We start from the raw sequence: 24872 nt of genomic DNA, 5'->3' as shown, positions 1-24872 counted from the left end.
TGAATGTAATGTTCAGGATTGGTATCATTGTATAGCATCCATCCAGTATTTGAAACATTGTAGTGTTTGAGAGATTAATGGAAGACACTAGAAACAATTAATTGGAATATACACAAATTATCGAGCTGATTAGTATTGTCATAGGAGAACAATGCCTTTGATGGATCTGTGTTTGATTTGCATATTTTCACAGATCACATAATGTCCTCATGGGAATACAGGAAAATGATCACCGCTCCTAATCATTTTATTTTATTTGGAGGTAGGAGAGAAGGAGTGCAACCATTTCTCTTTAACATTTTCCTCCTCTTCTTCTTGTCTTGATTGTCTGTGATAGGCATGGCATAATTCACCCTTCCCACCGGATCCATTTGGTTCCTCCTCCTCAGGAAGTGGAGACGCCAGAGACAAGGACTGCCTTCAGCTGCTGCCTTGCTGACGGTGCCTGCGATCGCTCTGCGATGCCCTGTTCATTTCTAGCGAGGAGCTGCAGGCAGTAGCGAGAGACCACGCAGGGGAAGGATGCATTTAAAGCAGGATGTGTGCTGGATGCTGGGAGACACGGCAGCGATAGCAGCAGCAGCAGCGAGCACGGAGGGCCTGGGAAGCGCCCACCCCCTCTCTCTCCTCCTTTTCCTCCCCCCCTGCAGGACCATGCTTGCGTGAGGGATGAGGCTGTGCACAGGGACGCCAGGCCAGAGCTGCGGCCTACTTCTTCTCACAAGAGCCGGGCTCTCGACTGCAAGATCTGTGAACGCTTTGCCACCATCAAATCAGCATCTTTGGTAGGCAGGCTCCCTCTCCCGCTGGGAGGGTCTCTCTCTCCATCCTCTCAGCAGCCCATCTGTAGCCATGGCAACCGGATCCCGTTAATAAGTGTCGTTTTTTTCCATCCTCAGGTTCCCACCTCTGCTTTCATGTGTGTGTAATCGTTTGAATTGATATCAAATCTCTTTCTATATCTGTTTATCGTGATGTGTTTTTGGTTATTGATTTACAAGCTGTGTGTGGACGTACCTTTAGCATTTTCATCCCAGAATAGTAGGCCTGCAAAACAGGCTCATACCTATTGAGCTCTCCATTTGTGGCTACATACAGTATGGACGTGACAGATGTGTTAGCATGAAGAACACCACATTGACATTCAAGACACCCTTGTTATGTTCATGTATGTAGCTATTATAATTGATGATGCATGTGCTATGTTACTAGCATGAAATCTGAGCTGAGCAGCCATGATCATTTAGTGAAGAGGAGCAATGTGCATTATTTCCTGCCCTGGCTAATACTATCCACAGATACTGTACCTAATAATCCTCAAGAACGTACACCAATTAACAACTGCGCGTGTTTGTGTGTTTGTGTCTGTGTGTGCATGTTTGTATGTGTGAAAGTTATGAAAGAATTTGTGACAGGTGGTCATAGAGGCCATCTTTAGTTATAGTTGATTGGACTTTACACATGTTGGACTAAAATGCTAATGAGAATATATTTAGTAAATTCTGGAATGAATTTACTGTAGTTATACTACATCAAGGGTGATATTCAGAGACTGTGATCTAGACTACGCACAACTACATAGAACCAAATGAATACTGCAGTTACCCTTAGGTGTACAGTACATAGTCTTTGTGAGGTCTCTCTTCTCTATTTCACTTAAGGTATTCTTGCAAAGATAATAAAATATGTCAAGTTATGTGTCAGATTCACAAAGGACATTGTTCTACTGTATTTTACAGTCTATTACTGTGAGACTAGGGTACTCGTGTTTCTCCCTTTGTAAGTCCATATTTAACGATATAGTTCAGTACATTTTAATTGTACAGTAGGTATCTCAGGCCCTCTTGCTTTTCACACCTGACTGTTCTCTCTGTGCCCTCTGACCCCCTGACCCCTGTGTCCAGGTCACCAGGTAGATCCAGGAGCATGAGCAGGACTCTGAGCTGCGGGAGCAGATGTCTGGGTATAAGCGCATGCGGCGGCAGCACCAGAAGCAGCTGATCGCCCTGGAGAACAGGCTGAAGGCGGAGATGGACGAGCATAGGCTCCGGTTGCAGAAGGAAGTAGAGACCCACGCCAACCACACTTACATTGAACTGGAGAGACTAGCTAAACGGCACACCATTCACACAGACAAAGAGGTGAATAATGAAGTTGCATGGTAGGACAGTAGGTCTTGGTTGCTGTGAATGAAAATGTAAACTGAAGATGTTCCAGCCCCTTGATTAGATTGCATCTGTAGCATTTAGCCCTTTCAGCATAATGTCAGAATTTTAAACAACACATCGAAGGGAGGAAATAAACAAAATAAATCTTGGACATTTCATATGTTCCCGTACAGATAAAGGCAGCTACAGCAGAGGAGAAGAGGATCCAGCAACAGATCATTGCCCAGCAAAAGAAGGAGCTGACCACCTTCGTGGACAACCAGAAAAAAGAGTACAGGCTCTGTAAAGACAAGATCAAAGAAGTAAATGCATAAATCATTTACAAATTTTCTCCCCTTGGTCTGTGATTAAACTGTTTGTATTTTCCATGGATTCCATGCATTACCCATTAAGCCCGGGTTCTTATCTGGATGTTGCAGGAGATGAATGAGGACCCCAGTACGCCCAAGGAGGAGAAGCAGGAGCGTCTTTCCAGGCACAAGGAGACGGTGCAGCACTCACAGGCTGAGGATGAGGCCCACCTTCTGGACCAGCAGAGGCTGGTCTATGACAGGAGCTGCCGTGCTCTGAAACGCAGGACACTGGTCAAGAGACACGAGTTTGAACAGGAGCAAATGAGAGAGGTACAGTTCCTCTCTGATATTTAGTTTGCCAATGATGCTGATAGAATTGCCTCTAGAATTGTCACCCCAACCTCTTTTGTTAAATGGCCTAATTTGCATTGTAGAAGTCTGAAGTACTGTATATTCAAAATGAAATAAGGAGATGAGGAATATGTCCCACCCCAGGAGCTGAATAAGAAGAAGACCCAGAAGGAGATGGAGCAGGCCCTGATGATCCGACAGGACGAGTCCACTCAGGAGCTGGAGCGCAGGCAGCTGCAGACACTGCAGAGGCTCCGTGTTGAGCTGATCCTCCTACAGCACCAGATCGAGTTGGAGAACCAGGAGGAGTACAACGGCCGGCGGCAGAGAGAGCTGCACAGGAAGCACGCCCTGGAGCAGCGGCAGCAGCCCCGGAACCTCAAGGTGCATAGAATCTATACTGCAGCTGTTGCACTGTACATTTGGTTTAGTAAGAGCCAATGATACATCATTGTGTGTCTGCACATCTAGGCAAAGACCCTTGAATTAAAGTTGCACCCCTGGTCAGACTGAAGCTCAGGCGGTAGTCATAACCGGCAAAATGATTGTTTCTTACTGTATGTTTCTTATGATTGTTTCTTTCTTTCTATTTGTCCTTCTGGAGATGTTGGAGATGCAGATCAAGAAACAGTTCCAGGACACGTGTAAGGTGCAGAACAAGCAGTACAAAGCCCTGAGGAACCATCAGCTTGAGGTCTCTCCTAAGAGCGAGCACAAGGCCATCCTAAAGTCACTGAAGGAGGAGCAGACACGCAAGCTCGCCGTGCTGGCCGAGCAGTACGAGCAGAGCATCAACGAGATGATGGCTTCACAAGCGGTAAGGGCACTACTCACCCTTAACCTCCAAACAGCCACACAATGCTTACTGGTACATGTCTTTTTTAACCCTCTCTCTCTTTCGCTTGTCTCTGTGGTCCCCCAGATGCGTCTGGAGGAGGAGCAGGAAAGGGAGTGCCAGGCGTTGAAGCAGCAGCTGCAGCAGGAGATGGAGCTCCTGGATGCCTACCAGAGCAAGACCAAGGCCCAGACAGAAGGCCAACACGAGAGGGAGCTGCAGATGCTGGAGCAGAAGGTCTCCTTACGCAGGGCCCACCTGGAACAGAAGGTATGTTTTGGTTATGTGGTAACACAAGCTCACCTCTTTAAACTGACCACGTCCCTTATTTGATTATCACTATTGTGGTTTCAGATTGAAGAGGAGCTGGCCTCACTTCAGAAGGAAAGCACTGAAAGGATCAAGCAGCTTTTTGAACGGCAGGAGAGGGAGCTGGGCGCTTTCGATGCAGAGAGCGCTAGGCTGGGGTTTGGGAGCTTAGGATCGCTGGACTTCCCCAAGGAGGACGACAGATGAAAATGGATGTGGTTGTGGAGGACTAGACTCTTCCCTTCTGGTGTATGGTGTAGGCATGTGCCTGCATTCTCACTGTCAACTTGACCATGGCCATCTCTACAGTGACAACGCTGGATAACACTCTTTCTCTCTTCCTCTCTAGAGTCTTTTAGATACCACATCACAGCATAGAGCGGTCATTTGCCATGGGAACTACTTTTGTTAAACTTTAGAAAAAGGGGAAAATTAAACAAGATTAATTCACAACACAAGTTCAACCAAGTGTGTGTAACTCAAAAGTCTTGCGTTGGAGATTACAAGAATAGAATATTTATAAAAAATAAGAACTGACTCTTTCCTCCATGCCATCATCCTCCTTTTGGTATGAATTCAGGAAATTCAGGAAATTTTAGTAAAAATTAGCACTTTGATATGTTTAAGTATTAACCTATCATGTTCATATGATGCTTAATGCGTATGTCACATGGAGGGGCATTGCGATTGTGGAATGTGAAGCTGCGGACGACACCGTGGTGTATAGCTGCTTCTTCTCTTTTCTCTCACAGAATGTGAATAATACTGTATGTGAATAATACTGTATGTGAATACTACTGTATGTGAATACTGTAAGCTAAAAGAAGGTATCGGGACAGTGTCAGATCTTATATGTAAACAGTTTTAAAGAGAGATTTTACTTCATTCCATATTGTGCTAAAGCATATGGTCCTTCACTTTTTAAACAATTCCGGTACTTTATTTTACATTGTTCAGTATTTAGAATTTATTGGCATCAGTTTGATCAAGCTGTGTATTTTATCAGAATGATTAAACTCCGTCAAACTGGTTATTATTGCATGCACTTTAAAGACACATTCAGGTTGTGAAGTGATGCATGACTCTGTCCAGAGATTTTAGCAGTTTGTAAATAAAAGTGGTCATTGCATTTTTTGTTTTAATCCCTATTGATAAGCGCCATATTTGATATGAAAATGTCACAAATGCCTTTATTTAAGTTGTGCCTATGAAGCGGTTTTGATTTGTCGTCGTTGTTCTTTCACGTTTGTTTAGCACGGCCAATACCATTGTTTGTTCCATCCAAATTTGGGAATCATTTAATGTTCACTAATCAAAGGTCTTGTCAAGGATAATGGTGAGAATTGTGCTGTATAACTTTTGATATAAATATTTGTATTTGAGAACATAAATAGGAGATACAGAAGCATTGGTCGATTACTAAGGAACTTCACATTATACTTAGAGATATGTTTTTTTTCTTGGTAATGCGGTAGATCAAACATACTGAAAACTCGAATCACTGAAGACTTTTATCAGACTGTATAAAAAACACAGTTAAATGGTATCACAGAATTACTGTAAATGCATAGATTTTTTTTTAAAGCTGTCTGGTAATAGTTAACCAGGCGGGTGGTTGCTTTGTTCTGGGTTGCATTCAAGTCGTAGCTGTTTAGTAACCAGATGTACAATGTTTTGCAGTGTTCATTGTTGTTATTGCACATAAGGTTGCAAAATGTGTCCATTACAGTGACTGGGAAGACAATTGTTTGGTGCTTGATTTCTAATATCACCATCAGCCTTTGACACAGACAGAATACCGGATTGAATGCCTGTTTATGGATGTTACAACTATTTCAACATGTCCAGGTTTAACAGTTTTGAAAGATTGTTTTAAGTTGAGATCTTTAATGCAACACTGATATTTTGACAGTTGCCTCCAAACCCACTCCCTAGTCCTGTTCCTCACACATTGATATCATTTACTGAAGGTACGGCACCTCCGTACCTTCAGGCTCTGATCAGGCCCTACACCCAAACAAGGGCACTGCGTTCATCCACCTCTGGCCTGCTCGCCTCCCTACCTCTGAGGAAGTACAGTTCCCGCTCAGCCCAGTCAAAACTGTTCGCTGCTCTGGCACCCCAATGGTGGAACAAACTCCCTCACGACGCCAGGTCAGCGGAGTCAATCACCACCTTCCGGAGACACCTGAAACCCCACCTCTTTAAGGAATACCTGGGATAGGATAAAGTAATCCTTCTAACCCCCCCCCCCCCCTTAAAAGAGTTAGATGCACTATTGTAAAGTGGTTGTTCCACTGGATATCATAAGGTGAATGCACCAATTTGTAAGTCGCTCTGGATAAGAGCGTCTGCTAAATGACTTAAATGTAAATGTAAATTTAAGTGATGGAAATCACGCCCTTCCTAGTGGTGGGCTGGGCAAGTGAGATGAAGAATGTTAAAATATCTGACACATAAGTGCAACAAAACTATGAACTTCAAAATACATTAATAAACAACTAATACTTTCAATGTAAGAAACCAAGTATGGCATTATTGATACCTCCAGACTGATGACTTGTGGCATGACTTCAAGTGCCAAAGTTATACAGTAGGCCTCAGTTTTGGAATTATTTGTTGTAAATGACTCCATGGAACGGAGCATATTTTGAGGTTGGAAGGTTTTGGAGAATGTACGTTTTCTTGGCGAATGGTGGATCCATATGCTATTTTCTTTGGGTTGGTTTAACTTGAGACTGGTTCAAACCTGTTATGAACCAAACTGTTCATGTGGACTTATGTTATAAAGAAAGGGGACTTCCCTAAACTAAGCCACACAGCGTTTCCTGTGTGGTACAGAGATGAAATAAAAGAGATTCTCTTGAAACAAGAGGTTGGCATCAACATCCTGCATCCAATGTCAGTGCTCCCCTGAATGAATGTGCAATTATTTTCTTATTTCCTGTATTATTACCGTACATGCTTTACGTAAAGTATACCCCCTGACAATTATGTAAGAAATACACAAATAGTTAAAGCATATTAGATTCACTAGAAGTGACAGTCCTGTGTGTGTGAACCGGTGGTGAGGGAAGTTACTCCTGCAGTACTTCCTGTTTCCTCGATGCCCTGTGGTCTACCATCTTACAATGCAGACTGTGTATCTGTTTGATCTGGCTGTTGGGTAAGGACATTCTCATATGGTAGAGGGGTTGTGGCAAAAGCGGTCTACCCTCACCTGAGTTGTGCTGACAGGGATGTGGCGAATGAGTTCCCCCTGACATTAAACACTTCTGAGTTGAAAGGAGGAAATGTGGGTCAGAATCATGTAAAGTGAAATGAGTGTACTCTTTATATATAAGTGCATGTATTCTCACAGAGCACAATGACTAGACAGGAACCTAACCAGGATTCATGTTATTCATATTGAGTAAAGCAATGATGTGTAGATGATTATGACACCCACAGGATGGTCAAGGGAGTAAGTCCACACGTCAAAGTCCGAGACAAGCAGAAATGGAGCAACATACATAATTATACATCACGTCTTAGGTTGGCAAAATGTTTCTGTTAAAAATAACTGTTTTCAGTATTGGCTGTTCCGGACCTTAAAACAGGTTAACATCAGTGGAGGCTGCTGAGGGGAGAACGGCTCATGATAATGGCTGGAACGGCGCGATCGGAATGGCATCAAACACCAGGAAACCATGTGCTTGATGTATTTGATACCATTCCATTGATTCCGCTCCAGTTATTACCACGAGCCCGTTCTCCCCAATTAAGGTGGCACCAACCTCCTGTGGTTAACATTCACAAGGCCACGGTGCCAGACATATTACCAGGACGCGTACTCAGAGAATCTTTGGGTCTGCTGAGCGCAAACTTCAACGATGTGAAAATTCTGTTCAACTTCCAGCTTGCGTTTACTGTGAACACTGAGGCTGTACCCGCTTGAAGTTACAGTTTCAGACAGTGGTCAAGTAGGCTACTGTGGCTATTTGATCATAATTTAGGCCTACCAGAGTGGCCTACAATCAAAAACAATGGAGAAAATGCATCCCATAACACTTTAACATGGAAATAGCTGTTTTATCATTCAGCCTACAGTAGCAGCCAATGTGTGGTGTTCAATGTTGGCTTACATTCCATGAGACTTTAAAAAAAAACATGCAGGGCTTGACATTAACCACATGTCCTTCAGACAAAGGAGGTGACTTAAAATGTTTTTGTGTTGTTTGATGTAAGAAACCACTTCACAAAATAAAATGCATTATTATTCCCATACCATTATTACAGAGAATTAAACAAATTATGCTACCCTCTGCTTATTGTCAATTTAGCTTATTCAAGCCTGTCTCAAAATACAACACTGCCTCTTTAAGACAAAAAAAAGCTCTTTACCCGACTTGCTTTTCAAAGATGGCTAGCAATGTACACGTTTTGTGCTCTTTAGGAAGCAATCACTCCCCCATTGCTGACTACAAATTATTTATAACTGGGCTAATAACTCACAAATTAGCAAAGGATATGAATAAATGTGCACACGTCGCTACATGTAGCTCTCGTTTTGATCTCAAAACAAGTGCATCTACTCACAACCACTCATGCTGTAAACACAGTCCAGTTTAAAGTAAACGACACAGATCCATATATGGCAATGGTCTATTTGCATATAGGCCTACTGCAGCTCTGATTGGTTATGCCGCACCGGTCTGTATAGAGTATGGGCTGAGTCCTGTGTGTCAATGCAATTGAATGCTACTCCGATGCATTCTGACTACAACAAAATCTCTTGCATAGTTTGTTTTGTTTCGGTATGTTGCATTGAAAGTGGCTAATATTACGTTGATTCGATCACAATTTCCACAGTAAAGGGTAACGTTGATAGTGTTATAAGTAAGGGGGAAAACTCTAGAAAGTTGAGTGAAGTTCAATCTCATGCCTCTCTGCGTGGGCTGTGTGGCAGTCCCAGGGAGCTGCGCGCCCGTGCATGTGCACAGCTGAGAGGGAACATTGCATACCGCCCCAACAGATCCACAGATGACGCAATCTCTATTGCACTCCCACCTGGATAAGAGGAACACCTTTGTGAGGATGCTGTTCATCAACTACAGCTCAGCGTTCAACACCATAGTGCCCTCCAAGCTCATCACTAAGCTAAGGATCCTGGGACTGAGCACCCCCATCTGCAACTGGATCCTGGACTGACAGGCCGCCCCAGGTGGTGAGGGTAGGCAACAACACATCTGCCACGTTGACCCTTAACACAGGGGGCCCCTCAGAGGTGTGTGCTTAGTTCCCTCCTGTACTCTCTGTTCACCCATGACTGCGTGCCTGTGCAGGACTCCAACAATGCAGGACTCCAACTCACAGACAACACAACGGTGGTAGGCTTGATCACTGACGACAATGAGACGGCCTATAGGGGGAGGTCAGTGACCTGGCAGTGTAGTGCCGGGACAACAACAACTTCTCTCAACGTCAGCAAGATAAAGGAGCTGATTGTGGACTACAGGAAATGGAGGGTTGAGCATGCCCCCATCCACATTGACAGGGGTGTAGTGGAGCGGGTCGAGAGCTTCAAGTTCCTTGGTGTCCAAATCAATAAGGAATAATATGGTCCAACTTTGATGTTGTTCTACAAACATGTAAAGTGTTTGTTCACAAAATATACACACACCAAAATAGTTGTAAAGAGGGCACGACAACGCTGAATTTTTTTGCCATGGGTCTTCAGATCCTCAAAAAGTTCTACAGCTGCACCATCGAGAGCTTCTTGACTGGCTGCATCACCACTTGGCAACTGCTTGGCATCCGTCTGCAAGATGCTACAGAGGGTAGTGCGTATGGCCCAGTACATCACTGGGGCTGAGCTGTCTGCCATCCAGGACCTCTACACCAGGCGGTGTCAGAGGAAGGCTGTTACGGATACAGGTATCCTGTGTGTGTGTATCCTGTGTATTTATTTTCTCTCCTTCTCCCCTCACAGGTGGCAATCATCATTCCCCAATCAGTCACCAATCAGTCATCAATCAGAAGACACACCTCCTCCTGTTTCCATTACCCTATCACAACCCCTTTCCCTTGGTTTAAAAACCCTGTCAGTTGTCCTCTCTGGAGCTCAATCTCTCTGTCATGCCATCTCTCTGGAGATCTCTTGTTTGGTTTAGCAACTACATCAGCAACTACGTCACTTTGTCCGTTACCCTGTGAGTATTGTTTTTGTTATGGTGTTTGACTGTTTGTTTGATGGTGGGAAAAGGGGGTACCAAGACAAGTCGCCCATGGGCATACACTACCCGTAGGAATACTTTGTCTAAGAACACTAGTTAGAGCTGGGCAGATCACCCACTGTATTTTTGGTTACTTAGCTGTTGTTGAAGTAGGCTAGTCTAGCTTAGTCTAGCTTGTTTTTGGATATTTGTTTCTTTCCTTGGGTCCAGCTCAGCCCCTTTTCCTGCCCCCCCCTTTACTGTGTGTTTAGCAAATAAACCATGAGTGTTTGACAGTAATTTAGTTGTCTGTGGTTATTTCGTTCTCACTGTTACTTTTTCACTACTATAATTTGCATGAGTTATGTTACGGGTCTCGTTACCATCCCCCTAGACTGCCGGGCCAAAGGGATTTGTAACAAAAGCCCTAAAAATTGTCAAAGACTCCAGCCACCCAAGTCATTGACTGTTCTCTCTGCTACCAAGCGGCACAGACGTCTGGCACCAGCAGGACTCTGAACAGCTTCTACCTCCAAGCCAAAAGACTGCTAAATAGTTAACCAAATAGCTCCATGACCCTTTTTGCACTAACTCTTTTTGACTCCATGCACACACACTGGACTCTACCCATACACTCACACATACTTACCCTGACACTCCAACACACACACACACACACACACACACTTACACACTCACCACATACACTGCTGCTACTGTTTATCTATCATGTTGCCTAGTCACTTTATCCCTAGCTACTGTATATGTACAGTTGAAGTCGGAAGTTTACATACACTTAGGTTGGAGTCATTAAAACTCGTTTTTCAACCACTCCACAAATTTCTTGTTAACAAACTATAGTTTTGGCAAGTCGGTTAGGACATCTACTTTGTGCATGACACAAGTAATTTTTCCAACAATTGTTTACAGACAGATTATTTCACTTATAATTCACTGTATCACAATTCCAGTGGATCAGAAGTTTACATACACTAAGTTGACTGTACCTTTACACAGCTTGGAAAATGATGTCATGGCTTTTGAAGCTTCTGAAAGGCTAATTGACATAATTTAAGTCAATTGGAGGTGTACTTTTGGATGTATTTCAAGGCCTACCTTCAAACTCAGTGCCTCTTAGCTTGACATCATTGGAAAATCAAAGGAAATCAGCCAAGACCTCAGAAAAAATATTGTAGACCTCCACAAGTCTGGTTCATCCTTGGGAGAAATTTCCAAATGCCTGAAAGTACCACGTTCATCTGTACAAACAATAGTACGCACGTATAAACACCATGGGACCACGCAGCTGTCATACCGCTCAGGAAGGAGACACGTTTTGTCTCCTAGAGATGAACATACCTTGGTACGAAAAGTGCAACTCAATCCCAGAACAACAAAGGACCCTGTGAAGATGCTGGAGGAAACAGGTACAAATGTATCTATCCACAGTAAAACGAGTCCTATATCGACATAACCTGAAAGGCCGCTCAGCAAGGAAGAAGCCACTGCTCCAAAACCACCATAAAAAAGCCAGACTACAGTTTGCAACTGCACATGGGGACAAAGATTGTACTTTTTGGAGAAATGTCCTATGGTCTGATGAATAAAAAATAGAACTGTTTGGCCATAATGACCATCGTTATGTTTGGAGGAAAAAGTGGGACGCTTGCAACCCGAAGAACCACATCCCAACCGTGAAGCACGAGGGTGGCAGCATCATGTTGTGAGGGTGCTTTGCTGCAGGAGGGACTGGTGCACTTCACAAAATAGATGGCATCATGAGGCAGGAAAATTATGTGGATATATTGAAGCAACATCTCAAGACATCAGCAAGGAAGTTAAAGCTTGGTCGCAAATGGGTCTTCCAAATGGACAATGACCCCAAGCATACTTCCAAAGTTGTGGCAAAACGGCTTAAGGACAACAAAGTCAAGGTATTGGAGTGGCCATCACAAAGCCTGATCTCAATTCCAAAGAAAATGTGTTGGCAGAACTGAAAAAGCGTGTGCTAGCAAGGAGGCCTACAAACCTGACTCAGTTACACCAGCTCTGTCAGGAGGAATGGGCCAACATTCACCCAATTTATTGTGGGAAGCTTGTGGAAGGCTACCCGAAACGTTTGACCCAAGTTAAACAATTTAAAGGCAATGCTACCAAATACTAAGTGAGTGTATGTAAACTTCTGACCCAGTGGGAATGTGATGAAAGAAATAAAAGCTGAAATAAATCATTCTCTCTACTATTATTCTGACATTTCACATTCTTAAAATAAAGTGGTGATCCTAACTGACCTGAAACGAGGCATTTTTACTAGGATTAAACATCAGGAATTGTGAAAAACTGATTTTAAATGTATTTGGCTTAGGTGTATGTAAACTTCTGACTTCAACTGTACATATCTAACTCAATTACCTCTTATCCCTGCACATAGACTCGGTACTGGTACCCTGTGTATATAGCTAAGTTATCATTACTCATTGAGTATTTATTCCATGTGTTATTATTTTTCTATGTATTCTTCTTGTTACTATTTTTACTATTTTTATATTATTATTTTATTTCATTTTATTCTGCGTTGTTGGGAATGGGCCGTAAGTAAGTATTTCACTTTTAGTCTACACTTGTTGTTTACGAAGCATGTGACAAATACAATTTGATTTGATTTGGCTCCACCTTGGTAATTAATTTCACAAATGTCATCACTGATCATTCATCATTGTTTTGGTCATGGTTGGTTAAATCAAAAATGGAGTAGCCGGTTTATTAGTTATAAACAACATCATAGTTGGACCGTCATCATCTGATGAAAAGTGGGCTTCTCTGAAACACAGATGAACCAAACAGGAGTTTCCTGACAAAATCAACTTTTGTGGGTTTCAAGAGATTTGAGGTGTGTCTTGGTTTGGTGTTGGGGACAGAGAGACACTACAGGGTGTGGTACTGTTGTTTCCTGACCCACTTTGGTGACTCTGACCCTTTCTTTACACTGTCTTTTACACACTGGGGAAAGTCTCTTGAGAAACTCTCGTCCTGTGCGTTGAAAAGTTCCCGTGAGCCCACATGCAAGGGTTTCTCTTGAACCTGAAAATGGGTACAGGGTCTTAACTGACACACTGGGAGTTCACTCTGTTTTGTTTCCTCTATATACAAGAACACAGTTAAACAGTATTTTCTTTACTGATCAAAATATAAACACAACATGTAAAGTGTTGGTCCAATGTTTCATGGGCTGAAATAAAAGATCCCAGAAATGTTCCATACTTTTTGTGCCCAAATGTTTATATTCATGTTAGTGAGCATTTCTCTTTTGCCAAGATAATCCATCCACCTGACAGGTGTAGTATATAAAGAAGCTGATTAAACAGCATGATCATTAAACAGGTGCACCTTGTGCTGGGGACAATAAAAGGCAACTCTAAAATGTGCAGTTTTGTCACACAATACAATGCCACAGATGTCTCAAGTTTTGAGGCAGCATGCAATTGGCGTGCTGACTGCAGGAATGTCCACCAGAGTTTTTGCCAGAGAATTGAATGTTAATTTCTCGACCATAAGCCACCTCCAACGTTGTTTTAGAAAATTTGGCAGTACATCCAACCGGCCTCACAACCGCAGACCACGTGTAACCTCGCCAGCCCAGGACCTCCACAACCGGCTTCTTCCTTTGCGGGATCGTCTGAGACCAGCCACCCGGGCAGATGATGAAACAGGAGTATTTCTGTATGTAATAAAGCACTTTTGTGGAGAAAAACTTATTCTGATTGGCTGGGCCTGGCTCCCCAGTGGTTGGGCCCAGTCATGTGAAATTCATAGATTAGGGCCTAATGAATATATTTCAATTGACTGATTTCCTTATATAAACTGTAACTCAGTAAACTCATTGACATTATTGCATGTTGCGTTTATATTGTTGTTCAGTATATATTCCATGCAACTACTATGTGTAACTATGTGGGTTGCTCATATTTTCCGGTCGCTGCAGCTAGCGACTGGAACGAGCTGCAACAAACACTCAAACTGGACAGTTTTATCTCCATCTCTTCATTCAAAGACTCAATCAGGAACACACTTACTGACAGTTGTGGCTGCTTTGCGTGATGTGTTGTTTCCTCCACCTTCTTGCCCTTTGTGCTGTTGTCTGTGCCCAACAATGTTGTGTTGCTGCTGCCATGTTGTGTTGCTACCATGTTGTTGTCATGTTGTGTTGCTACCATCCTGTGTTGTCATGTGTTGCTGCCATGCTATGTTGTTGTCTTAGGTCTCTCTTTACATAGTGTTGTGTTGTCTCTCTTGTCATGATGTGTGTTTTGTCCTATATTTTTAATCCCAGCCCCCATCCCCGCAGGAGGCCTTTATCCTTCTGGTAGGCCGTCATTGTAAATAAGAATTTGTTCTTAACTGACTTGCCTAGTTAAATAAAGGTTAAATGAAATACATTTTTTAAATTGATGTTGTTCTCTAAAGCGCATAAAAATAACTTTGATGATTTAACCATATGTACTTTGGATGGTGTGCATACTGATCGTGTCCATGCTTACAAATATCTGGACATCTGGATAGATGAAAACTGTCTTTTAAAAAGCATATTGATAAGTTAGTAAAGACGCTGGGAATACAAATGGGCCTCTTCTATAGAAATAGGTCCTGCCTCTCGCTAAATAGTAGAAAGCAGATTATTCAGTTGACGTTCCTATCAGTCCTAGACTATGGCAAAATCATCTATATGAACACAGCTGCCACCTCATTAAAGCAGTCAGATGCAGTTTATCATAGCACACTGCACTTTATTACGGGAGACAATTTTAGTACTCACTGCATTCTCTACCAGAAAGTTGGTTGGCCCTCTTTGATGTCACGTAGGTTGATACATTTCTATGTTTTCATGTATAAAGCACTTTTACAAAAAGTCCCACTGTATCTAACATCATTACTAAACTTTAGACATTCGAGTCACCGCACCAGATCTCAGGGATGGCTAACTCTGGACATTCCTTTGGTCTCTACTGAGTTAGGTAAATCAGCTTTTCGTTTTCTTACACCTTTTTTGTGGAACAATATTCAAAATGTTGTTATATTTGATGTTCTGGTGCCTATAAAGCAATTCAGAAAGCTCGTTGAGGACCTTATTACTGATGAATGTGTTTTGATTACCGTTTTTTTTCTTTCTGCTTGCATTCTATATTTTGATGTCTCTATTTTATGTAATTCAGGGCTAATCTGTAAAAGAGACCTTTGGTCTCAGTAAAATAAAGGTTAAATAAACAATTGATAAAAACTATAAGGAATTTAAAACGATATCATATGATACCCAAACTGAACAGATTGCAACACTGCATTCACTTCTTTTAAAACTTCACAACCACTTACTCTAGGAGGCGACAGCACTACTACAATGAATTGTGTCAGAGTGGGTTGACCTCTTGTGACTGGTATAAAACAAATGACCTCACACATGCATAGGTTATTATATGAATTTGTTAGCACAGCTTTTACAGTACACTACCTCAACTCAAATATTGTAATCCATTGACAGTTATAGTGTTTGTAAATGTATGTGCTCAATCCTGAACAAGGCAGGTAACCCACTGTTCCTAGGCCGTCATTGAAAATAAGGATTTGTTCTTAACTGACTTGCCTAGTTAAAAAAAGATAAATAAAATGTTTTAAAAAATTATATACAAATTAATATACCTGCAATGCTGTAATATATACTGTAGATACATCTGGTATCTGTGAACCCTGTGGGAGTGAGCTCAGACCACAGACAATGCTGAACATACACATACATTTAGATTTGGTACATCAAATAAAGCAATTCAGGTCTGAAAAACAAATCTGGGAAATGCAGTTGCTTCACAAAGAAAGAGCTGAGCACGTCATTTCCTCCAATGACAAATGCGTGGTTTCAGTCTTTTAAAACGTTTTTCAGGGGAGTGATCATGACTAGTCTGTGTCTAACACTTGGCCTGTGTCATTGTATGGGAAATGAGTGGTCATGTAAAGAATATGTGTCCTCAGCTGACCATATCACAAGCAGCAAGAAGTAAGTAAAATTACATTATAAAACCATTATTGCTATATTTCATATACGGTGAATAACTATATATTCAACCATGTGGATACTGTACTGTACTTGCTGTAATGTCACATGTATTTATGGAACATCAATGTGCCGACATTAAATTAAGGATGATGTGCAAATGTTGAATATTGATTTTTTTTTGTGTATGAATGATTGTACTCATATGGATAGGTACAAACTTAGTATGTGTCCTCTCAACTTTTATTGTGTCCTTTGCTCATTATATAGACATTTTAAATACTGTAACTGTTACCACAGCTACTTATCGCAATATATTTCATACTTCTAATTTAGATTGTCATGTAACTATGCTAAAGTCTGTGATATAGGTGTTAGTGTGGTGTTTTTAATTGTCTCACCTTGCTCCTCAGCATTGCTCTCTCTGTTACTGGTTGCTGCCATTGATTCAGTGAGTGCTGGAGTAGTATGTAGGAAGCAACCGTGTGGGAGTTCCCTACAAAGAACTTTGAAGCTAACCAAACTCATACACAAGGAATCTGTGGACCTCTTAAAAACATACGTAAGTCAAGGCATAATATTTGTCTAGTATTTTAACTGGGTAGTTCGAGCCTTGAATGCTGATTGGCTGACAGCCGTGGTATATCAGACTGTATACCATGGAAATGACAAAACATGTATTTTTACTGCTCTAATTACGTTGGTAACCAGTTTGAATGCTGATTGGCTGATTGGCTTAATTATAGCCTCGGGTAACATGTACACTTGAAATCGGAAGTTTACATACACTTAGGTTGGAGTCATTAAAATTTGTTTTTCAACCACTCCACAAATTTCTTGTAAGCAAACTATAGTTTTGGCAAGTCGGTTGGGACATCTACTTTGTGCAAGACACAATTCATTTTTCCAACAATTGTTTACAGACAGATTATTTCACTTTATCACAATTCACTGTATTAATTCACTGTATCACAATTCCAGTGGGTCGGAAGTTTACATACACTAAGTTGACTGTGCCTTTAAACAGCTTGGAAAATTCCAGAAAATGATGTCATGGCTTTAGAAGCTTCTGATGGGCTGATTTACATCATTTGAGTCAATTGGAGGTGTACCTGTGGATGTATTTCAAGTCCTACCTTCAAACTCAGTGCCTCTTTGCTTGACATCATGGGAAAATCAAAAGAAATCAGCCATGACCTCAGAAAAAAAATTGTAGACCTCCACAAGTCTGGTTCATCCTCATCAACAGCAAAGGACCCTGTGAAGATGCTGGAGGAAACAGGTACAAAGTATCTATATCCACAGTAAAACGAGTCCTATATCGACATAACCTGAAAGGCCGCTCAGCAAGGAAGAAGCCACTGCCCCAAAACAGACCAAAAAAAAGCCAGACTACAGTTTGCAACTGTACATGGGGACAAAGATTGCACTTTTTGGAGAAATGTCCTCTGGTCTGATGAAACAAAAATAGAACTGTTTGGCCATAATGACCATCGTTATGTTTGGAGGTAAAAGGGGGACGCTTGCAAGCCAAAGAACAGCATCCCAACCGTGAAGCACGGGGGTGGCAGCATCATGTTGTGGGGGTGCTTTGCTGCAGGAGGGACTGGTGCACTTCACAAAGTAGATGGCATCATGAAGACGGAAAATTATGTGGATATATTGAAGCAACATCTCAAGACATCAGTCAGGAAGTGAAAGCTTGGTCGCAAATGGGTCTTCCAAATGGACAATGACCCCAAGCATACTTCCAAAGTTGTGGCAAAAAGGCTTAAGGACAACAAAGTCAAGGTATTGGAGTGGCCATCACAAAGCCCTGACATCAATCCTATAGAAGATTTGTGGGCAGAACTAAAAAAGTGTGTGCTAGCAAGGAGGCCTACAAACCTGACTCAATTACTACAGCTCTGTCAGGAGGAATGGGCCAACATTCACCCAACTTATTGTGGGAAGCTTGTGGAAGGCTACCCGAAACGTTTGACCGAAGTTAAACAATTTAAAGGCAATGCTACCAAATACTAAGTGAGTGTATGTAAACTTCTGACCCAGTGGGAATGTGATGAAAGAAATAAAAGCTGAAATAAATCATTCTCTCTACTATTATTCTGAGATTTCACATTCTTAAAGTAAAGTGGTGATCCTAACTGACCTAAAACAGGAATTTTTACTAGGATTAAATGTCAGGAATTTCTGAAAAACTGAGTTTGAATGTATTTGGCTAAGGTGTATGTAAACTTCCGACTTCAACTGTATATGATGGAATCATCCACAGTCTAATGGGGAATGTAAAACTACTTTTAAGCTATTTTATGGCCAAATCATAATGGATTATAGGCTACCTGTTGCATTTTGTAAAAGTGCTTCCAAGAACTTCCACTCATTTGATATTTTTTTTCATTGATCTCCAGAAGGTCAGTCAAGGAGACATGTCAGAGCTGTTCTGCCAGATGTCAATCAACAACGTTCCTGACCCAAACATCTCTGGCCTGGACCCCTCAGAGCGGATGCTGAGCATCTACTCCCACTGTAAGGCTTTCCTACCACACCTGAAGAGGGTCACTGAGCAACAGACAGACTTACAGCCACCATCCAGCTCACTGCTGAGCAAACTCTCTACTGCCCATAACCGCACCAATGGTCTGGCCAACCAAATAAACTGCATTTACCAAACCCTCTTTCCAAACCTGCCCACCCCACCTGAACCTGTAGACGGACCGACTTCAGTACCCCCCTCCCAGAACGTGTTCCAGCAGAAGGTCTATGGCTGTGTGGTTCTAAAGAGATTCAAGGAGTTCCTGTCACGGGTCACACGTGAACTAAGGACCCTAAAGAGCCAAGTGTGCACTAGGAGGACAACATTTGCAGACACAAATGCACTGTTCTGAGGCTGACCTTCTATTTATTTTATTTATTATTTATTGTACACTTGAAGGTATGGAGGCTTATTGCTGCCACTGAAAGATAAAATGGCCGGCCAATATTTTTCAGTGGCAGCAATAATCCCCTGTGCATACCACATCATTTGAACATCGTCATTTCTGTAATATTTGGTTGAGATGTTAACCAATGAGATTTCAATCTTCATTCATCCACTCAAAAAGACAGCCAGAATTTTGTTGAATTCCCAATGTGTTATCGATATGCTTTCAACCATCTAAAAGCACAACCAAATTCCATTGAAAAACAATGTCAGATTATAATTTTTTTTTGTCATGTAAATGTATTATCGCTGCACTTTCAACCTTAGCACAACAAAGTTCAAATGGGAATAAAATGTCAGATATTTTGTATTTATGCAACAACTTAATGTGTTATCACTGTGCTTCATCTAATAGCACAACCAAATGACGTGTATTGCAGCTGAGATTACATTAAAAGTACATAGCGCAAGCGATCAATGCTGTTCAAGATTTTGTGCAGATTCAAATAGCAATTGTGAAGATCTCCACTGACCTGGGACCTTTGCATGCTATCTTGAACATGAATGCTTTCGATGATTATAGAAGACATTTATAGTTACAGTAACCTCAACGTGGCAGTGGATGTGTTGCTCATTTTAAGTTTCTATAAATACTGTTACATTCGTTTGTAGGACAGCCTTAAATTTGGGCTTTAAACTGTATTGCCAAATGTCAACATTTGAAGGAGATGTATCTTCTGCTTGGATAGTTCCATCTGTTCCACTGGCTTAGTATAGCATTAATTCCACTTTGTCTACAAATTCATAATTGATACACTACTGGTCAAAAGTTTTAGAACACCTACTCATTCAAGGGTTTTTCTGTATTTTTACTATTTTCTACATTGTAGAATAATAGTGAAGACATCAAAACTATGAATTAACACATATGGAATCATGTAGTAACCAAAAAAGTGTTAAACAATTCAAAATACATTTTATATTTGAGATTTTTCAAATAGCCACCCTTTGCATTGATGACAGCTTTGCACACTCTTGGCATTCTCTCATCCAGCTTCATGAGGTAGTCACCTCCAATGCATTTAAAATTAACAGGTGTGCCTTCTTAAAAGTAAATTTGTGGAATTTCTTTCCTTCTTAATGCGTTTGAGCTAATTAGTTGTGTTGTGACAATGTAGGGTGGTATACAGAAGATAGCCCTATTTGGTAAAAGACCAAGTCAATATTATGGCAAGAACAGCTCAAATAAGCAAAGAGAAACGACAGTCCATCATTACTTTAAGACATGAAGGTCAGTCAATCTGGAACATTTCAAGTGCAGTCGCAAAAACCATCAAGCTCTGTGATGAAACTGGCTCTCATGAGGACCGCCACAGGAATGGAAGACCCAGAGATACCTCTGCTGCAGAGGATAAGTTCATTAGAGTTACCAGCCTCAGAAATTGCAGCCCAAATAAATGCTTCATAGAGTTCAAGTAACAGACACATCTTAACATCAACTGTTCAGAGGAGACTGTGTGAATCAGGCCTTCATGGTCAAATTGCTGCAAAGAAACCACTACTAAAGGACACCAATAAGAAAAAGAGACTTGCTTGGGCCAAGAAACACCAGCAAAGGACATTAGACCAGTGGAAATTTGTCCTTTGGTCTGGAGTCCAAATTGGAGATTTTTGTTTCCAATCGCATTGTCTTTGTGAGACACAGTGTGGGTGAAAGGATAATCTCCACATGTGTATTTCTCACCGTAAAGCATAGAGGAGGAGGTGTTATGGTGTGGGTTGCTTTGCTGGTGACACTGTCTGTGATTTATTTAGAATTCAAGGCACACTTAACCAGCATGGCTACCACAGCATTCTGCAGCGATACGCCATCCAATCTGGTTTGGGCTTAGTGGGACTATCATTTGTTTTTCAAAAAGGACAATAATCCAGCACACCTCCAGGCTGCGTAAGGGCTATTTTACCAAGAAGGAGAGTGATGGTGCTGCATCAGATGACATGGCCTCCACAATCCCCCGACCTCAATCGAATTTAGATGGACCACAGAGTGAAATAAAAGCAGCAAGCAAGTGCTCAGCATATGTGGGAACTCCTTCAAGACTATTGGAAAAGCATTCCAGGTGAAGCTGGTTGAGAAAATGCCAAAAGTGTGCCAAGCTGTCATCAAGGCAAAGGGTGGCTATTTGAAGAATCTCAAATATAAAATATATTTTGATTTATTTAACACTTTTTTGGTTACAACATGATTCCATATGTGTTATTTCATAGTTTGATGTCTTCACATGTAGAAAATAGTTTTTAAAAATGAAGAAAAACCCTTGAATGAGTAGGTGTTCTAAAACGTTTGACCGGTAGTGTATGTTGGATTCACATCTCCATTTGAACCAAAACTCTAAGTTAAAGAATAGGACTAAATAACATCAAACTACACAGATGGAGCTATCCAAACAGAAGATACATCTCCTTAAAATGTTGATATTTTGTGGCACTGACAGCTAAACATAATTCAATATTCAGTTTGTCTACAAATTAATAAATTATATGTTGGATTCACGTCTCCATCGCAACCAAAAATCTAAGTTAAAGAATAGGATTAAATCAAATCAAACTTCAAATGCATTTCAAATCAAGTTTGACCTGATTAAGTCCTATTCTTTAACTTAGATTTTTGGTTGAGCTGGAGACGTGAATCCAACATATGAATTATTGACTTTAAGATTCAATTTTAAAATAGCCAAAACTTGAAACCCTAGGTGTATATCTATTGTCTATTTTTAGCTGAACCCTGGGTTGAATTTAAGCAATAGCTGTTGAAGACTTGGCACATGTTACACTGAGTGTACAAAACATTAAGAACACTTTCTAGTCGCCGGGGCATGGACTCTACAACATTCTTAATGTTTTGCAAATAGTGTCATTAGTGATATACACTAAATGTAAAAAAAACATTAGGAACACCACATGACATAGACTGACCAGGTGAATCCAGATTAAAACTATGATCCCCTATTGATGTCACTTGTTAAATCCACTTCAATCAGTGTAGACTAAGGGGAGAAGACAGGTTAAAGAAGGAGTTTTAAGCCTTGAGACAATTGAGACATGGATTATGTGTATGTAACATTCAGAGGGGGAATGGGCAAGACAAAATATTTAAGTGCCTTTGAACGGAGTGTGGTAGTAGGTGCCAGGCACACCGGTTGGAGTGTGTCAAGAACTGCAGCGCTGCTGGGTTTTTCACACTCAACAGTTTCCTGTGTGTATCAAGAATGGTCCACCACCCAAAGGACATCCAGCCAACTTCACACAACTGTGGGAAGCATTGGAGTCAACATGGGCCAGCATCCCTGTGGAGCGCTTTCGACACTGTGTGGAGTCTATGCCCCGACAAATTGAGCCTGTTCTGAGGGCAAAATGAGGTGAAACTCAATATTACGAAGGTGTTCCTAATGTTTCGTACACTCAGTGTATAACAAAGTACGGTTACATTTCATTTGCTCTGTTAAACCTACCCTTTGGAATGACTTCAAGCAACAGTGAATCTATTTAGTTGTTAAGAGATCTCTTAATAATAATTCTCATGATAGCACATTGGTAATAGTCAGTGACAAATATCGAAAGCAAAGCAGGGATGGCCTAAGTTAGAACCCTGGAAGGGAGACCAGATTGATAGTTGTAGATAAATCAACTACTATGTGCTGACCAGATGTATTATTTAATTATGATAGTGGATATAACATTGAAGATCTGACATTGTTTCAAAGGTACAAATTCAACATATTTTATACAAGGTTGTCTATGTTGAAATTTGGTTACCATGATGACATAATCCTGTGGTTGAAATTTCACCCTCAAAACAACAGTTTATGTTGATTATTTTTTTCAAATCTAATGTATTTTCCATGTAGATCCCACATCACCATACGTTGACAAATTAAGTTGATTCAATCAGTTTGTGCCAAGTAGGAAACTTCCGTTGGGAGTATAATTAACGTACGTAGTTATATTATGTTTGTGTGGAGAATGTATTAACTTGTGTTAATATTGCCCTGCAGTATTTTTGTACAATAGGGTCATAAATACTGTGAGATTTTTTTGTCAAATCTGAGTCACTTTTATAGTTTTGTAAGCTCAAGTAAAGTCTATGATGTTAACCTTACACTGCAAAAATTCAACCCAGTGGTCCAAACATGAGAGATTATTCTAAACCAGGAAGCAATTGAGACACTGAGTCTGTGAGTCTGTGATCTCATCTCACAATGACGCATGTCTTGAAGACAGCACAGCATCTGATTGGAAAGATTTTGTGAAACTGGCGGGCTTCTGTCTGGCCAGTCACAAGGTGTGGGTGTGTATGGGTCAGATTATCTGTGTGTTCCTGGGTGATGTGTTCATATAGATGTAATGGTAATCTGCATTACACCATATAAGGCAGATCTGTACTGGCACGCAATACAAGAGTTCCATGATTATTCAAACATTCTATGTCAAACTAATTATCAATAGACTATCAGTTTACATGATCAGGTGCCAATTACAACCAAAGTATGTTGTGTGAGTGTTTCTTGGGTGGATAACGGTTGTTAAGTAAACGTGTTGGCAGTTGACATGAATGAATGAATGAATGTAACTGATAGTTTGGTAACAGTGAGCATCTGTCGAAAACAATCCAAATAAGCAGTACAGACAAATACCATCAGAAATATTCTAGGCTTTCCTTAGATCACGAGCTCATGCAAAACTGGAAGTTGAGGAGGGATACACTCTAGGTCATGAATCAAGTTCCCTGTTTTAACCCAGAACTTTACTTAAAGAGACAAGTGGGTAAGTCTGGGCAACATCTGAAATCCTAAAACATCACTGGAATAAAAGGTCATTAACACAGATTCCCTTTGGGATTGAAACATACGTGATAATCATCCTTTTTAGGTGAACCTAAGCTTTCTATTTATCATGTTATTTTCTATATCCAAGATGAGGCGAAAGGTCATATATATATACAGGGAAAATGGGAGGATGATGAAAGCTGCTACAGTCAGCTAAAAGTCAGTCAGCTCACAAAGAACAGACAGAGAAAAACTCCCTTCAGATAAATTTGGCAAATAATGGGAGAACCAGGAAGTCTGCAGGATTATTCTCCTTTGGAAGTTGTTCATGTAAATGTAATGTACTGTGCTGAAAACTACAAATAAAACCAAATTACAGTCAACTATGGTAAATCATTGTTCATTTACAAGAATGCACGCACAATACAATTAGGTCAGTATGTTCAAGTTCAAGTTTCAACTTTATTGTCCCAGTGGGAAATTGGTTTTGCAGCAAAGGAGGATTAAAAACAACATTGAACAAACAGTATAAAATCCACATGGATTACAATGACACACAGTTCTAGTGAATACAATGGTCTAGCTGGTCCATCAATACTAATAGCCATCAATACTAATATATACAGTAGGCCTACTAGTGACCGACATTAGCAGAAGCACAAAAGTACAGTGAGCCAAAGTTGTCTAATAAGTAAAGTGTTCTGTGCAATCTTAGGTCATCTTGTCAACAACATATCATCAATGTGCTGACAAAACCCCAAAAACAACGGCAACATCACCTTCATCATCATCAACAACATTTTACCACCATCATCATCCTCAAAATCACCCCTAGCCTACCTCATTATCTTCCCTATATTCAAAAGGGCAATGGCTATAGTGGTGACAGAGTGCTTGTACCTATTAGTATTACCAGTGGGGAATCTACATCGGGAG

At 41.0% G+C, this 24872-nt stretch overlaps 2 protein-coding genes across 3 annotated transcripts; both read left to right on the top strand.

Moving 5' to 3' along the window:
• Window positions 1-364: 364 nt before the first annotated feature.
• LOC139544495 (serine/threonine-protein kinase TAO3-like) lies at window positions 365-6844 on the top strand. The gene is made up of 8 exons (XM_071351648.1): window positions 365-785; window positions 1905-2141; window positions 2342-2470; window positions 2588-2791; window positions 2957-3196; window positions 3417-3629; window positions 3735-3917; window positions 4002-6844. The coding sequence occupies exons 2-8, from the start codon at window positions 1956-1958 to the stop codon at window positions 4161-4163; spliced, it is 1317 nt and encodes a 438-aa protein (XP_071207749.1). The 5' UTR covers window positions 365-785; window positions 1905-1955; the 3' UTR covers window positions 4164-6844.
• Window positions 6845-16090: 9246 nt separating this feature from the next.
• m17 (IL-6 subfamily cytokine M17) lies at window positions 16091-19584 on the top strand. 2 transcript variants are annotated; one of them, XM_071350357.1, is made up of 3 exons: window positions 16091-16193; window positions 16604-16752; window positions 18602-19584. In XM_071350357.1, exons 1-3 carry the CDS (start codon window positions 16136-16138, stop codon window positions 19073-19075), a joined length of 681 nt encoding a protein of 226 aa, XP_071206458.1. In that variant the 5' UTR covers window positions 16091-16135; the 3' UTR covers window positions 19076-19584. The 2 variants fall into 2 exon arrangements, with proteins under 2 accessions (XP_071206458.1, XP_071206457.1); XM_071350356.1 differs by having other exon boundaries at window positions 18599-19584.
• Window positions 19585-24872: the final 5288 nt, after the last annotated feature.

This window comes from Salvelinus alpinus, chromosome 18 (assembly GCF_045679555.1).
Source record: "Salvelinus alpinus chromosome 18, SLU_Salpinus.1, whole genome shotgun sequence".
Classification (NCBI taxonomy): domain Eukaryota; kingdom Metazoa; phylum Chordata; class Actinopteri; order Salmoniformes; family Salmonidae; genus Salvelinus; species Salvelinus alpinus.
Note: the sequence above shows the minus strand (reverse complement) of the source record. Positions and strands in the feature narration are given on the sequence as shown.

Bases quoted from the DNA above. Each gene is read 5' to 3' on its own strand.
- LOC139544495 (XM_071351648.1), top strand. From the start codon at position 1,956: ATGTCTGGGTATAAGCGCATGCGGCGGCAGCACCAGAAGCAGCTGATC. The intron at 2,792-2,956 runs GTACAGTTCCTC...GTCCCACCCCAG, and splicing joins AACAGGAGCAAATGAGAGAG to GAGCTGAATAAGAAGAAGAC. The intron at 3,630-3,734 runs GTAAGGGCACTA...GTGGTCCCCCAG, and splicing joins AGATGATGGCTTCACAAGCG to ATGCGTCTGGAGGAGGAGCA.
- m17 (XM_071350356.1), top strand. From the start codon at position 16,136: ATGAGTGGTCATGTAAAGAATATGTGTCCTCAGCTGACCATATCACAA. The intron at 16,194-16,603 runs GTAAGTAAAATT...CTTGCTCCTCAG, and splicing joins CATATCACAAGCAGCAAGAA to CATTGCTCTCTCTGTTACTG. The intron at 16,753-18,598 runs GTAAGTCAAGGC...ATTGATCTCCAG, and splicing joins TGGACCTCTTAAAAACATAC to AAGGTCAGTCAAGGAGACAT.